Below are 13,066 nucleotides of genomic sequence, written 5' to 3'. Positions count from 1 at the left end.
CTGGGGGTCACCTGGGCACACCCCCAGACCTCCACCAGTTCCACTAGTGCCTCTAGACAGCCATGCCCCAGCTAGAGCTGGGTTAACGGAGAACCCTTTCCCTTCCCACCCCTCCTACTCTCCTCCCATCCTCTCCTCTGCCCTCTCATCCCCCTCTGCCTTCTCCTTTGCTTCTTCTTCCTCCTTGTCCCCTGCTTTCTCCCGCCCTTTCCTCCTCCTCCTCCTCCCCCTCCATTGTCTTTGTCTGAGCAGCAAGGTGACCATTCATTCTGCCTGGCCCTAGACCATCTCTGTGGCCATTCCTCTAACACCCGTAGCCAGACACTCCATGGGCAGAATGGAAGGGGTGGCCCCAGGAGCTCTCTTGGTGACCTTGGCAGGTGATAATGGGATCCTGGACTGTGTGGAGTGGTCTGGGGGACACGTGAGTTCTCACCTGGTGAGTGCATGCTGCTGAAAGAGACCCTGCGTGTGGGGTCCAGGGCTGAAGCCTGTGGGCTGACCCTCAGAGTGAACATCTGGGTCTCCAGCAGTCTCTGCTCTGAACCCTGACCTAGTGTCAGTCTCCATGGGAATATCTCACAGGCACCAAGCCAGCATGTCTCAAACGAAGCCCTCCTCCCTGTTCCCTTCTCCTCCAAACCTGATCTCCTGCCTGAGACTCCCCACTGACCCCTCTTCCCGTCACTGACCCCTGGGCCAGCCCAGCCACCCGCTGCACTGGCTCACACAGGTCCATGCCCACAGACCACAGGGCAGCATGCTTCCTAGGTGCAGACTGAGACCCACTTACATTGGGGGTGAACAAGTAGATCAGTCCTTCTGTTGCCCCAGGCAGGGTAAGTCCTTGGATCAGGAAGACTGTCAGGACCAGGTATGGGAATAGGGCTGTGAAATAAATCACCTTAAGAAAAAAAAAAAGGAAAATGATTCCACTTTTAAAATGACATTTCTTAGGACTTCCAGTAAGATGGTGGAATAGGCAAAGAAGCTACACAGACCCTCTTCAACGAAGAAAAGAGAAACAAATTGACACAGATATAGAAGATAATCCTGGAGCCCTGAGCTTTGAAAGGAACTATGCAGAAGTGGATTAGGCACCAACTAGTAGAAGAACCTGCGTCCAGTCATACAGTCATATCCAACTCATAGCGACTCTCCTTGTGTTTCTGAAGCAGTATCACTATGGAAGTAGATTGCCCAATCTTCCTTCTGAGGAGTGGCTGGTGGGTTTGAATTGCCAGTTTCTGGTTAGCAGTCAATAGCTTTAGGGACTATGTCATAGCCTTAGGAACTATGCCACCAGATCTCCCAGTGGAAGAACCTAAATGAAAACAGTGCATAAGGAGACAAATGGAGCCGTGGACTATTGGCTGTCCTGATGGCACAGGCAGCCTGAATAATTCCAAGTGGTATTGTTGTTGTTGTTATGTGCCGTCGAGTCGGACCCAACCCATAGTGACCCCTCCTTGGGTTTCTGAGGCAGTATCACTATGGAAGTAGATCGCCCCATCTTCCTTCCAAGGAGTGGCTGGTGGGTTTGAACTGCCATCCTTCTGGTTAGCAGTCAAGTGCCTTAGGCACTATGCTACCAGATAGGACCTGAGAATTAACCTAAAATTAGCCCTGCTCACAAGGCCTGCATGGACTATTGCACAGGTAGCTAATGACTAAAAGGGAAACAACAAAGAAGGAGACAAAATGAGCTATGGACTTTCAGCTGTCTGGAGGGTACAGCCATTTTGAAAGTTTACAGGTGGTGGCCATTTTGGATATTTAAAGTGACAGAATTCTTGTTCAAATTCCAGGGACCTAAAAATAGGCTCTACTTGTCAAAGATAGCATGGACATATATGAGGCTGACAACTGGAAAGGAGACAAGTGGTGAGTGCATAAATGCTGCCAACTAGTGAATAGAGGAGCACGGTACCCTGCTTTCTCAGATACATCCAAAGAAAACTAAAATCTTGGGTGAATCACTCCAACATATAATCATCAATTAAGTATAAACACAAAAATGTCAGAATGTCTTGGAGACAACATACCATCACAGACCACACAAAGAAGTAAGATAAAACAGTAGAAACAAGGGACCAGGATATAGACTCACAAAACATGCCTGAAGAAGAAGCTGCATTGGAACTCTCTGAGGAGGAATTCAAAAGAATTATATTTAGGTACCATCAACAAATTGATAGACAGATCAAGGAAAACATGGACAAAATTGAGGAAAACACAGAGAAAACCCTTGAACAGTTTTGGAAGAAAATACAAGAACAAAATGTCAAAATTAAAGAAAAATTAGAAATGATACAAAATCTACACACAGAAATCCAAAGATTAATACTAAATTTTTATAAATAGATAACACATTGAATGGGCAAAGGAGTAGTATTGCACCAACGTAAGACAGAATCAGTGAGATTGCAGACAATACCTCAATACTTCTTTGGAAAGTGATCAATGAGAAAAAAGATCAAAACACAATGAAAAAAGCCTAAGGTTCATGTGGGATACCATCAAAAGGAACAACCTATGTGTAATCAGAATTCCAGAACAGGAAGAGACAAATAAAAACCACAGAGAAAATTGTCAAAAATTTGTTGGAAGAGAATCTCCCTGATATGATGAAAGATGAGAATATATCCATTCAAGAAGTCTAATGAACCCCAAACAGGATAGACACCAAAATAAAATCACTAAGACATATCATCATCAAACTCACCAAAAGCAAAGTCTCCATGGGAACATCTCATAGGTATCAAGCCAGCGTGTCTCAAAGAAAACCCTCCTCCCTGCTCCCTCATCCTCCAAACCTGATCTCCTGCCTGAGACTCCCCCAATGACCCTTCTTCCTGTTACTGACCCCTGGGCGAGTCCAGCCACCCGCTGCACTGGCTCACACAGGTCCACACCTGCAGATCACAGGGCAGCATGCTTCCCAGGTGCAGATTGAGACCCACTTACATTGAGGGTGAACAAGTAGATCAGTCCTTCTGAAAGAATCCTGGAAGCAGTATGGGAAAAATGAAAAGTTACCTACAAAGAGCAACCAATAAGACTAAATTCTGATTTCTCAGCAGAAACCATGCAGGTGAGAAGGCAATGGGATGGTATACATAAAACCCTGAAAGAAAAAAAATTCCAACCATGAATTCTATATCAACTTTACAAGAGATGGTAAAAGGAGTCCTTTGGACAGAGAACCAACAACAGCTAACAACAAGTGACCAACCATTAACACACATGAGGACATAATGCAGAAACCAACCCAGTTATGGAAGTATCCAAAGTATATAAACCTACAAGATTGTAAATGGAATCAGAGACATCAATTGGCAAATGAGGACTACTACAAACCAAAAAGAGTGAAAAAACTGTGTAGTTACAGAACTTCTAAATGGTGAGGACGCCAAAATAGTTGCAAGATAGAATGGACTGTTCTAAACTTGGGAAGAAAATTATAAATTACAGGGTAACCTCAAAGAAAAATGATAAACTTTCACATCAAAATAAAAAAGAGGACCAGCACAGATATTTAGCAAATACTAAATAGTTGGCCCAATCCAGGTAAGGGAAGGGTGAGACTCCACCCAAGGCAGGAAGCAGTAGGAAGAAGCCAGGGCTGAAGGTCAGATCCAGGTAAGGGGAGGGAGTGCCCCCACCCAGGAAGGAAGCAGGAAGAAGCCAGGGCCGATAGCCAGAACAGGTAAGGGGAAGGCCAGGGAGTGGGCAGAGGGGTTTGGAACAACGAAGGGAGATGAGCTTGTCTGTCAGTTTGTCCTATTGTGGTGGCTTGCATGCTGCTATGAGGCTGGGAGCTGTACCACTGGTGTTTCAAATGCCAGGAGGGTTGCCCATGATAGACGGGTTTCAGTGGAGCTTCCAGACTAAGACAGACTCGGAAGAAGGAAGAGCCCATCCACTTCTCAAAGAATTGGCCAGGGAAAACCTCATGAATAGCAGAAAACACTGTCTGATACATTACTGGACAACTTTTTGAATAGCCCTGAAACATTGTCTAATACAGTCCGGAAGATGAGCCCCTCAGGTTGGAAGGCACTCAACATATGACTGGGAAAGAGCTGTCTCATCAGAGTAGAACCAACCTTAATGATAAGGACAAAGTAAAGTTTTTGGGACCTCTGTTTGCTGATATGGCATGATTCAAACTGAGGAGAAACAGCTGCAAACATCCATTAATAATTGGAACATGGAATATACAAAGTATGAATCTAGGAAAATTGGAAGCTGTCAAAAATGAAATGAAACGCAGGAAGATTGATATCCTAGGCATTAGTGAGCTGAAATTGACTGGTTTTGGCTGTTTTGAATCAGACAACTATATGATCTACTACGCCGGGAATGACAAATTGAAGAGGAATGGCATGGCATTCATCATCACAAAGGCTAATTCAAGATCCATCCTGAAGTACAATGCTGTCAGTGATAGGATAATATCCATATGCCTACAAGGAAAACCAGTTAATACTACTATTACTCAAATTTATGCACAAACCACTAAAGCCAAAGATTAGGAAATTGAAGATTTTTACCAGCTTCTGTAGTCTGAAATTGACCAAACATGCAATCAAGATGTGCTGATTATGACTGATGATTGGAATGAAAAAGCTGGAAACAAAGAAGAATCACCAGTAGTTGGAAAATTTGGCCTTGGTGATAGAAATAATGCTGGAAATTGCAAGATAAAATTTTGTAAAACCAATGACTTATTCATTGCAAATACCTTTTACAACAACACAAATGGTGGCTAAACATGTGGACTTCACCAGATGGAGTATACAGGAATCAGAATGACTACCTCTGTGGCAAGAGGCAATGGAAAAACTCAATATCTTCAGCCAAAACAAGGCCAGGAGCTGATTGTGGAGCAGACCATCAACTGCTCATATGCAAGCTGAAGTTGAAGATGATGACAATTAAAACAAGTCCACGAGAAACAAAATATGACCTTGAATATATCCCTACTGAACTTAGAAACCATCTAAAAAATAGATTTGAACACAAATGACTGAAAAACCAGAGGAATTGGATGACATCAAGAACATCATCCATGAAGAAAGCAAAAGGTCATTAAAAAAGACAGGAAAGGAGGAAAAGACCAAAATAGAAGTTAGAAAAGACTCTGAAACTTGCCGTTGAATGGAGAGTAGCTAAAGCAAATGGAAGAAATGACAAGATAAAAGAACTGAACAGAAGATTTCAAAGAATGACTCAAGAAGAAAAAGTGAACTATTATAACGAAATGTGCAAAGACCTGGAGTTAGAAAACCAAAAGTGAAGAAAACACTTGGCATTTCTCAAGCTGAAAGAACTAAAGAAAAAATTCAAGCCTCAAGTTGCAATATTGAAAGATTCTATGGGCAATATATTGAATGATTTAGGAAATATCAAAAAAAGATAGAGGGAATATACAGAGTCACTGTACCAAAAAGAACTGGTCGATCTTCATCCATTTCAGGAGGTGGCATATGATCAAGAACCAATGGTATTAAAGGAAGAAGTCAAAGCACACTGAAGGAAGTGGCAACAAACAAGGCTCCAGGAATTGATGGGACACTCATTGAGATGTTTCAACAAATGGATGCTGTGCTGGAGGTACTCACTCTGCTATGACAGTAGATTTGGAAGGCAGCTACCTGGCCAATCAACTGAAAGAGATCCATATTTGTATCCATTCCAAAGAAAGGTGATCCCACAGAATGTGGAAATTATCAAACAGTATCATGAATATCACACTCAAGTAAAATCTTACTGAAGATAATTCAAAAATGGTTGCAGCAGTATAGTGACAGAGAACTTCCAGAAAAGCAAGCTGGATTCAGAAGAGGACATGGAATGAGAGATATCATTGCTGATGTCAGAAGGATCTTGGCTCAAAGCAAGGAATACCAGAAAGTTGTTTACTGAGTATGCAAAAGCATTTGATTGTGTGGCTCTTAACAAATTATGGGTAACATTGAGAAGAATGGGAATCCCAGAACACTTAATTGTAGTCATGAGGAACCTGTACATATACCAGGAGGCTGTCATTCAAACAGAATAAGGGGACACTGCATGGTTTAAAATCAAGAAGTGAGTGCATCAGGATTGTATCCTTTCACCATACTTATTCAATCTGCATACTGAGTAAATAATCTGAGAAGCTGGACTATATGAAGAACATGGCATCAGGGTCAGAGGAATAATCATTAATAACCTGTGATACACTGATAACACAACTTTGGTTGCTGAGAGTGAGGATGACTTGAAACACTGATGAAGATTAAAGACTACAGTCTGCAGCATGAATTACATCTCAATATAAAGAAAACAAAAATCTTCACAACTGGACCAATAAGCAGCATCACGATAAATGGAGAAAAGATTGAAGTTGTCAAAGACTTCGTATTACTTGGTTCTACAATCAATGCCAATGGAAGCAGCAATCAAGATATCAGATGACATATAGCACTTAACAAATCTGCTGCTAAAGACCTCTTTCAACTGCCGAAGAGCAAAGATGTCTCCTTGAGGACTAAGGTGCACCTGACACAAGGCATGGTATTTTCAGTCTCCCCATATGCATGTGAGAACTGGACAATGAATAAGGAAGACCAAAGAAGAGTCAATGCTTTTGAGTTGTGGTGTTGGAGAAGGATGCTGAAAGTATCATGGACTGCTAAAAGAACTAACAAATCTGTCCTGGAAGAAGTGCAGCTGGAATACTTCTTGGAAGTGAGAATGGCCAGACTTCATTTTGCCTACTTTGGTCATGTTGTCAGAAAAGACCATTTCCTGGAGAAAGATATCATGCTTGGTAAAGTGGAGGGTCAATGAAGGAGGAGAAGGCCCTCAACAAGATGGACTGACACAGTGCCTACAACGATGGGCTCAAGTATAGCAGGGATTGCAGAGCTGACACAAGGACCAGGCAGTGTTTTGTTCTGCTGTGCATAGGGTCACGATGAGGCAGGGACAACTTGACGACACCTAACAACCATAACAACAGCAAACAATAGCAATAAAGGAAGTGATAACATGATTGAAAAACAAATGAGCTCAGCACAGAAAATTAAATGAAACAAAGAAATCAGTAACACCACGAAAAAACACATAGCAAAATGACAACAACAAATTCATACTTGTCAATAATTACAGTGAATGAAATGGATTACATGCACCACTCAAGAGATGGAGAATTGCAGACTGAATAAGACATGCTGTCTACAACAGACACACCTTTGAAAGACACACATAGACTAAAAATCAAAGGTGGGAAAAATATATATCAAGCAAATAGGAACCATAAAAGAGCAGGAGTGCCAATATTAATTTCTGATAAAATAGACTTTAAGACAAAAACAACCATAATAGAAAAGGAAGTACATTATATAATGATTAATGGATTGGTAGAACAAGAGGACTTAACTATAATAAATATTTATGCACCCAATGAAAGAGCTCCATAATACATAAATCAGACTTTAACAGAATTTAAAATACAAATATATGACTCCACAGTCATAGTAGGAGACTTTAATCCACCACTTTCAGTCAAAGATAGAATAACTGAAAAGAAACTCAACAAAGCCTCAGAAGAACTAAACAATACAATTCACCAACTAGACCTTATAGATATTTAGAGAGCACTTCACTCAACAACAGCACAAAATACATTGTTTTCCAGTGCACAGGGAACATTCTCCAGGATAGACCATGTTAGCCTACAAAGCAAGCTTTAAGAAATTTAACACATTGAAATACTGCAAAGCATCTTCTCAGATCACAATGCTATAAAATTAGAAATCACCAATGGGAAGACCAAAGGAAAAATAGAAGGCACATTGACACCAAATAACACCCTCCTTGAAAATGACTAGATAAAAGAAGAAACAAAAAATGAAAATAAAAAATTCCTTGAATCAAATGAGAACAAAAACACAACATAGCAAAATCTTTGGGACACAGCCAAAGCAGTGATCACAGGGCAATTTATAACAATAAATGCACACATCAAAAATGAAGAAAAAGCCAAAATCAACACCTTAACCCAACATCCCCAACAATTAGAAAAAGAGCAGCAAAAAAAAGCCTGCAGTCACCAGAAGAAAAGAAATAATAAAGATTCAAGCAGAAATAAATGAAACAGAAAAGAGAAAGATGATAGAAAAAAATCAACAAGACTAGAAATTAGTTTTTTGAAAAGATTAATAGACTTGACAAATCACTGGCAATTTAACAAAAGAAAAGAGGGAGAGAATACAAATAACATGAATAAGAAACAAATTGGATGATGTCACAACAGAACCAACAGAAATTAAAAGGATAATATCAGGATACTTGGAGCTCTGATGGCATTTGACTGCTATCCAGAAGGTTGGTGGTTCAAACCCACCAGCCACTCCTTGGAAGGAAGATTGGGCAATCTATTTCTGTAGTGATACTGCCTTGGAAACCCAAAGAGGGGTGGCTATGAGTCAAATAGACTCAATGGCAGTGAGTTTGGTTTTTGGTTTATCAGGATATACTATGAAGAACTATACTCCAACAGATTTGAAAATCTAGAAGAAATGCAAAAATTTCTAGGAACATACTATGTACCTAAACTAACACAGTCTGAGGTGGAAAAGTTGAACAGACCCATAATAAAAGAAGATATTGAACAAGTCATAAAAAAAATTACCAACAACAACAAAAAAGCCCTGGCCTAGACAGTTTCATTGGAGAATTCTATCAAACATTCAGAGAAGAACTGACACCAATCCTACTCAAACTATTCCAGAACATAGAAATGGATGGAATCCTCCCAAATTCATTTTATGAAGCAAGCATAACCTTGATACCAAAACCAGGCAAAGACAACACTAAAAAGGAAAACTACAGTCCAATATCCCTCATGAATATAGATGCAAAAGTCTTCAACAAAATCTCAGCCAATAGATTCCAACAACATATCAAAATGTAATACATTATGACCAAGTGGGGTTTGTATATGCAGCGATGGTTCAACATTAGGAAAACAATCAATGTCATCTATCACATAAATAAAACAAAGGAAAAGAACCATATGATTGTTCTGGTTACCTAGTGCCACTCTGACAAGAATATACTACAAATGGGATGGCTTGAACAACAGGAGTTTATTCTCCTACAGTTTGGAGGCTTTAAGGCCAAGTTCAAAGTGCCAGGCTCTAAGGGCTAGGTGAAAGCCCCTCAGCCTTGGGCTTCAGCTCTGCCTCCAGCTCCCGGCCCACTGAAGCTTGAGGCATTTCTTCATTCAGACAGCTGCTGGCTGCTGAGGCTGAGAAGCCCAACGGTGACAAATAAAATGGCACAGTCCCAATGTTACCAGACCTCACGGCAGACCATTAATTTAAGTTCATTTTAAGTCCCAAGGTCTGCAGAGCATGGCAGGCTGCTGAACAATGACACGGCTACATGCAGTGTCCAAGTGTGCCATAGAGAGAGATAGAGACTATTCCCCAAGGCTTCTGCTTATATACAGGAAGCAGAACACATTCCCAAGGCAGCTACTCAGCTGCTCACGTAGATTCCACCATGGAGTGGATTACCAGTCTCATCACGGGGAATACTACATCCAGCTGCCCAGCCACTCAACCTTGCCTAGCCAAGTTGACACACAAACTGAACTACCACAATGATCATATCAATCAATACAGAAAAGGCATTTGATAAAATCCAACACCCATTCCTGATAAATACTCTCAGAAAAATAACAATAGAAGGGACATTCCTCAACATAATAAAGGGAGCTCTGGTAGCATAGTGGCTAAAGCACTTGACTGCTAACCAGAAGGCTGGCGGTTCAAACCCACCAGCCACTCCTCGGAAGGAAGGTTGGGCAATCCTAGTTCTGTAGTGATACTGCCTCGGAAACCCAAGGAGGGGTCGCTATGAGTTGGGGCCGACTCGACGGCACATAACAACAACAACAACATGCAAAAGCAACAGTCAACATTATTCTCAATAAAGAGAGACTGAAACCATTCCCTCTGTGAACAGGAACCAGATAAAGATGCCCTGTATCACTACTTCTATTCAACATTGCATTGGAAGTCCTAGCCAGGGCAATAAGGCAAGAAAGGAAAATCAAAGACCTCTAGATTGGTAAGCAAATAGTAAAACTATCCTTACTTGCTGATGATATGATCCTATCCATAGAAAGCTCAAGAGACTCAGCAAAAAGAAAAAAAAAACCTACTGGAACTAATTGAGAGACTTAGCATAGTGGTGGGATACAAGATCAACATACAAAAATCAGTTGGATTCCTCTACACTGGCAAAGAAATTGTTGAAAAGGAAATAAGGAAATCACTACCATTTACAATAGCTACCAAAAAAATAAAATATTTGGAAATAAATCCCACTGTTGTTGTTATTGTTATGTGCCGTCGAGTCGGCCCGGACTCATAGCGACCCCTCCTTGGGTTTCCGAGGCAGTATCACTACGGAAGTAGGATTACCCAACCTTCCTTCCGAGGGGGACACAAAAAACCTGCCCAAAGAAAACTACCAAAGACTACTTTAAGAAACTATAAGAGACCCACATAAATGGAAGAACATGCCATGCTCATGGATAGGAAGATTGAACATTGTAAAAGTGTCAGTTCTACCCAAAGCAATCTGTACATCCCATCAAGATTCTTTAATGATATGGAAAAAGCAATTACTAACTTTATATGGAAAGGGAAGAGACCTTGGATAACCAAAGCACCGTTGAAGAAAAAGAACAAAGTAGGAAGTCTCATACTCCCAGATCTCAAAACCTACTACTATACAGCCACCATAGTCAAAATAGCCTGGTATTGGTACAACCACAGATGCACAGACCAGTGGAACAGAATTGAGAACCCAGAAATAGGCTCATTGACCTAAGTGTAGCTGATTTTTGATGAAAGGCTGAAATCCATTACATGGGAAGAGGTGGTCTCTTTAAAAAATGGTGCTGGCAAAACTGGCTATCCGTTTGCAGAAAAATGAAACAAGATCCATACCTCACACTATACACAAAAACTAACTCCAGATGGATCAAAGACTTAAATGTGAAATCTAAAACTATAATGTTTCTCAGGGAAAAAATAGGGGCAAATTTTGGGGCCCTAATTTATGGCAAAAATGACTATCAAGCATACTCCAAAATGCACAAACAGCAGAAGAGAAACTAGATGAATGGGACCTCCTAAAAATCAAATTTTTATGTGCCTCAAAAGACTTCTTCGAAAGATAAAAAGAGAACCTACAGACTGGGAAACAATATTTGGCAATGACATATCTGACAAGGGACTTATCTCTAAAATTTATAGAAAACTTCAACATCTCAACAACAAAAAGACAAATAATCCAATTAAAAAATAGGCAGAAGACATGAATAGACACTTCACCAAAGTGGATATTCAGGCAGCCATCAAACATATGAAGAAATGCTCACAATCATTAGCCATTAGAGAGGTGCAAATCAAAATAATGAGATACCATCTTGCCCCAGCACTAGTAGCAAAGTCCAACAAGACAGAAAATAATAAATGCTAGTGAGGATGTGGAGAGATTGGGACTCTCACACACTGCTGGTGGGACTGTAAAATGGTACAACAGCTATGGAAAGTAGTATGGTGATTCCTTAAAAAGTTGGAATTAGAAATACCATTTGATCCAGGCATTCCATTACTAGGTATATATCCTAAAGAAGTGAGAGCCAGGACAAAAACAGATATGTGCACACCCACGTTCATTGCAGCACTATTTACAATAGCAAAAAGATGGAAACAACCTAGGTGTCCATCAACTGAAGAATAGATAACCAAACTATGGTACATACCCACAATGGAATACTATGCAAGCCTAAAGAATAACATAGAATCTGTAAGACACTGCATAATGTGGATGAACTTGGAGGACATTATGCTGAGTGAAGTAAGTCAATCACAATAGGCCAAATATTGTATTAGTTCTTTATTGTAAAAAGTCAAGGAAAGTTTATATATTGAATAAACTTTGTTTGTTTGTTATCAGGGGTGGGAATGGAGGGAACACTGCAAAAAACAAAAAACAAAAATCAAAACCGATGTTTGTCACATGAAAAATGAAACCTGCTAGAGACAGCGGGAGTGTCAGGAGCCCCTCTTTGGGTGTGCTCACTGTGACCCATCAAGGTTCTGATCCAGATGGCACCCCAGGGCATTTTGTGACTGCCACTGTGGGGTGTTGGAGCAGGGCAAGCTTTCAGAGGCTGGGGCCTCAGCACAACATCTGTACATGAATTAATCGCATGGCCTAATTACCCCAAAGAGGTTCCCATGGGCTGTCAACTCATTTATGAATTTCTGCCTTTGTGGGTCCACTGATGTGCATGTTGACCAGCCCAGTCAGGGCCCACACGCAGCCCAGAGAAAAACCAGGGCCCGAGAAACAAGGGCACCTGTGGGATGGTCGGGAGAGAGGACAGGGTACCCAGGAGGAGAGGGCCTGCCTGTGGGATGCTGCAAATATCCATCCACCAGGCCCATGAGGACTCTGCCCAGGACTCACTTCCCCAGTCTCAGAGCCTCCATCTGAGAACCATCCCTCAGAAGGAAGGCCTGTGCTGCATGTTCCATAACGAGCTGGGTGCAGACTGAGCCTGCAGAGGAAGAGGCAGGGGCCTGGGCAGTAGAGGGTAGGACAGGAAGAAGCCTGCGGACCCCCACGGGGCCTTCGCTTTGGAAGCTCAGGGGGCAGGTGAGCAGGAGTCCCAGCGAGCTGGGGGAGCCAAGGTGCTCACCTTTCCTGAAGACTCAATGCCCCTGATGACACACAGGTACACGATCACCCAGCAGGTGGCCAAGCAAATGAGTAGCCGCCACTGCACAGTCCCGCTGTCGTTGATGTTGGCTGTGATGTTGAGAGTCTGTCGGTACCAGAAGTAGCTCACAGAGCTGCTGCCCTGGCATTCCTCCACGAGCCCTGCAAGCAAGGGGTGCTGTCAGGGTCGGGTGGCCACACCACTGCCAGGGCTGCCTGGGCCGGGAGGGCCTGGACTGCAGACCCCTCATCCAGCCTCGTTGCT

At 41.9% G+C, this 13,066-nt stretch overlaps 1 protein-coding gene across 1 annotated transcript in view; it reads right to left on the bottom strand.

Annotated features, from left to right (window-relative positions):
• SLC6A18 (solute carrier family 6 member 18) overlaps window positions 1-13,066 on the bottom strand; it is a 37,143-nt gene that overhangs the window by 13,562 nt on the left and 10,515 nt on the right. The window contains exons 4-5 of the mRNA XM_007951621.1: window positions 12,782-12,963; window positions 794-904 (exon numbers count right to left, since the gene is read on the bottom strand). Of these exons, the coding sequence (XP_007949812.1) occupies window positions 794-904; window positions 12,782-12,963 (293 nt within the window). The remainder of the gene's footprint in view (window positions 1-793; window positions 905-12,781; window positions 12,964-13,066) is intronic.

The sequence above is a fragment of the Orycteropus afer genome, unplaced genomic scaffold (assembly GCF_000298275.1).
Source record: "Orycteropus afer afer isolate SDZICR_OR568_19922 unplaced genomic scaffold, OryAfe1.0 scaffold00303, whole genome shotgun sequence".
NCBI lineage: Eukaryota > Metazoa > Chordata > Mammalia > Tubulidentata > Orycteropodidae > Orycteropus > Orycteropus afer.
Note: the sequence above shows the minus strand (reverse complement) of the source record. Positions and strands in the feature narration are given on the sequence as shown.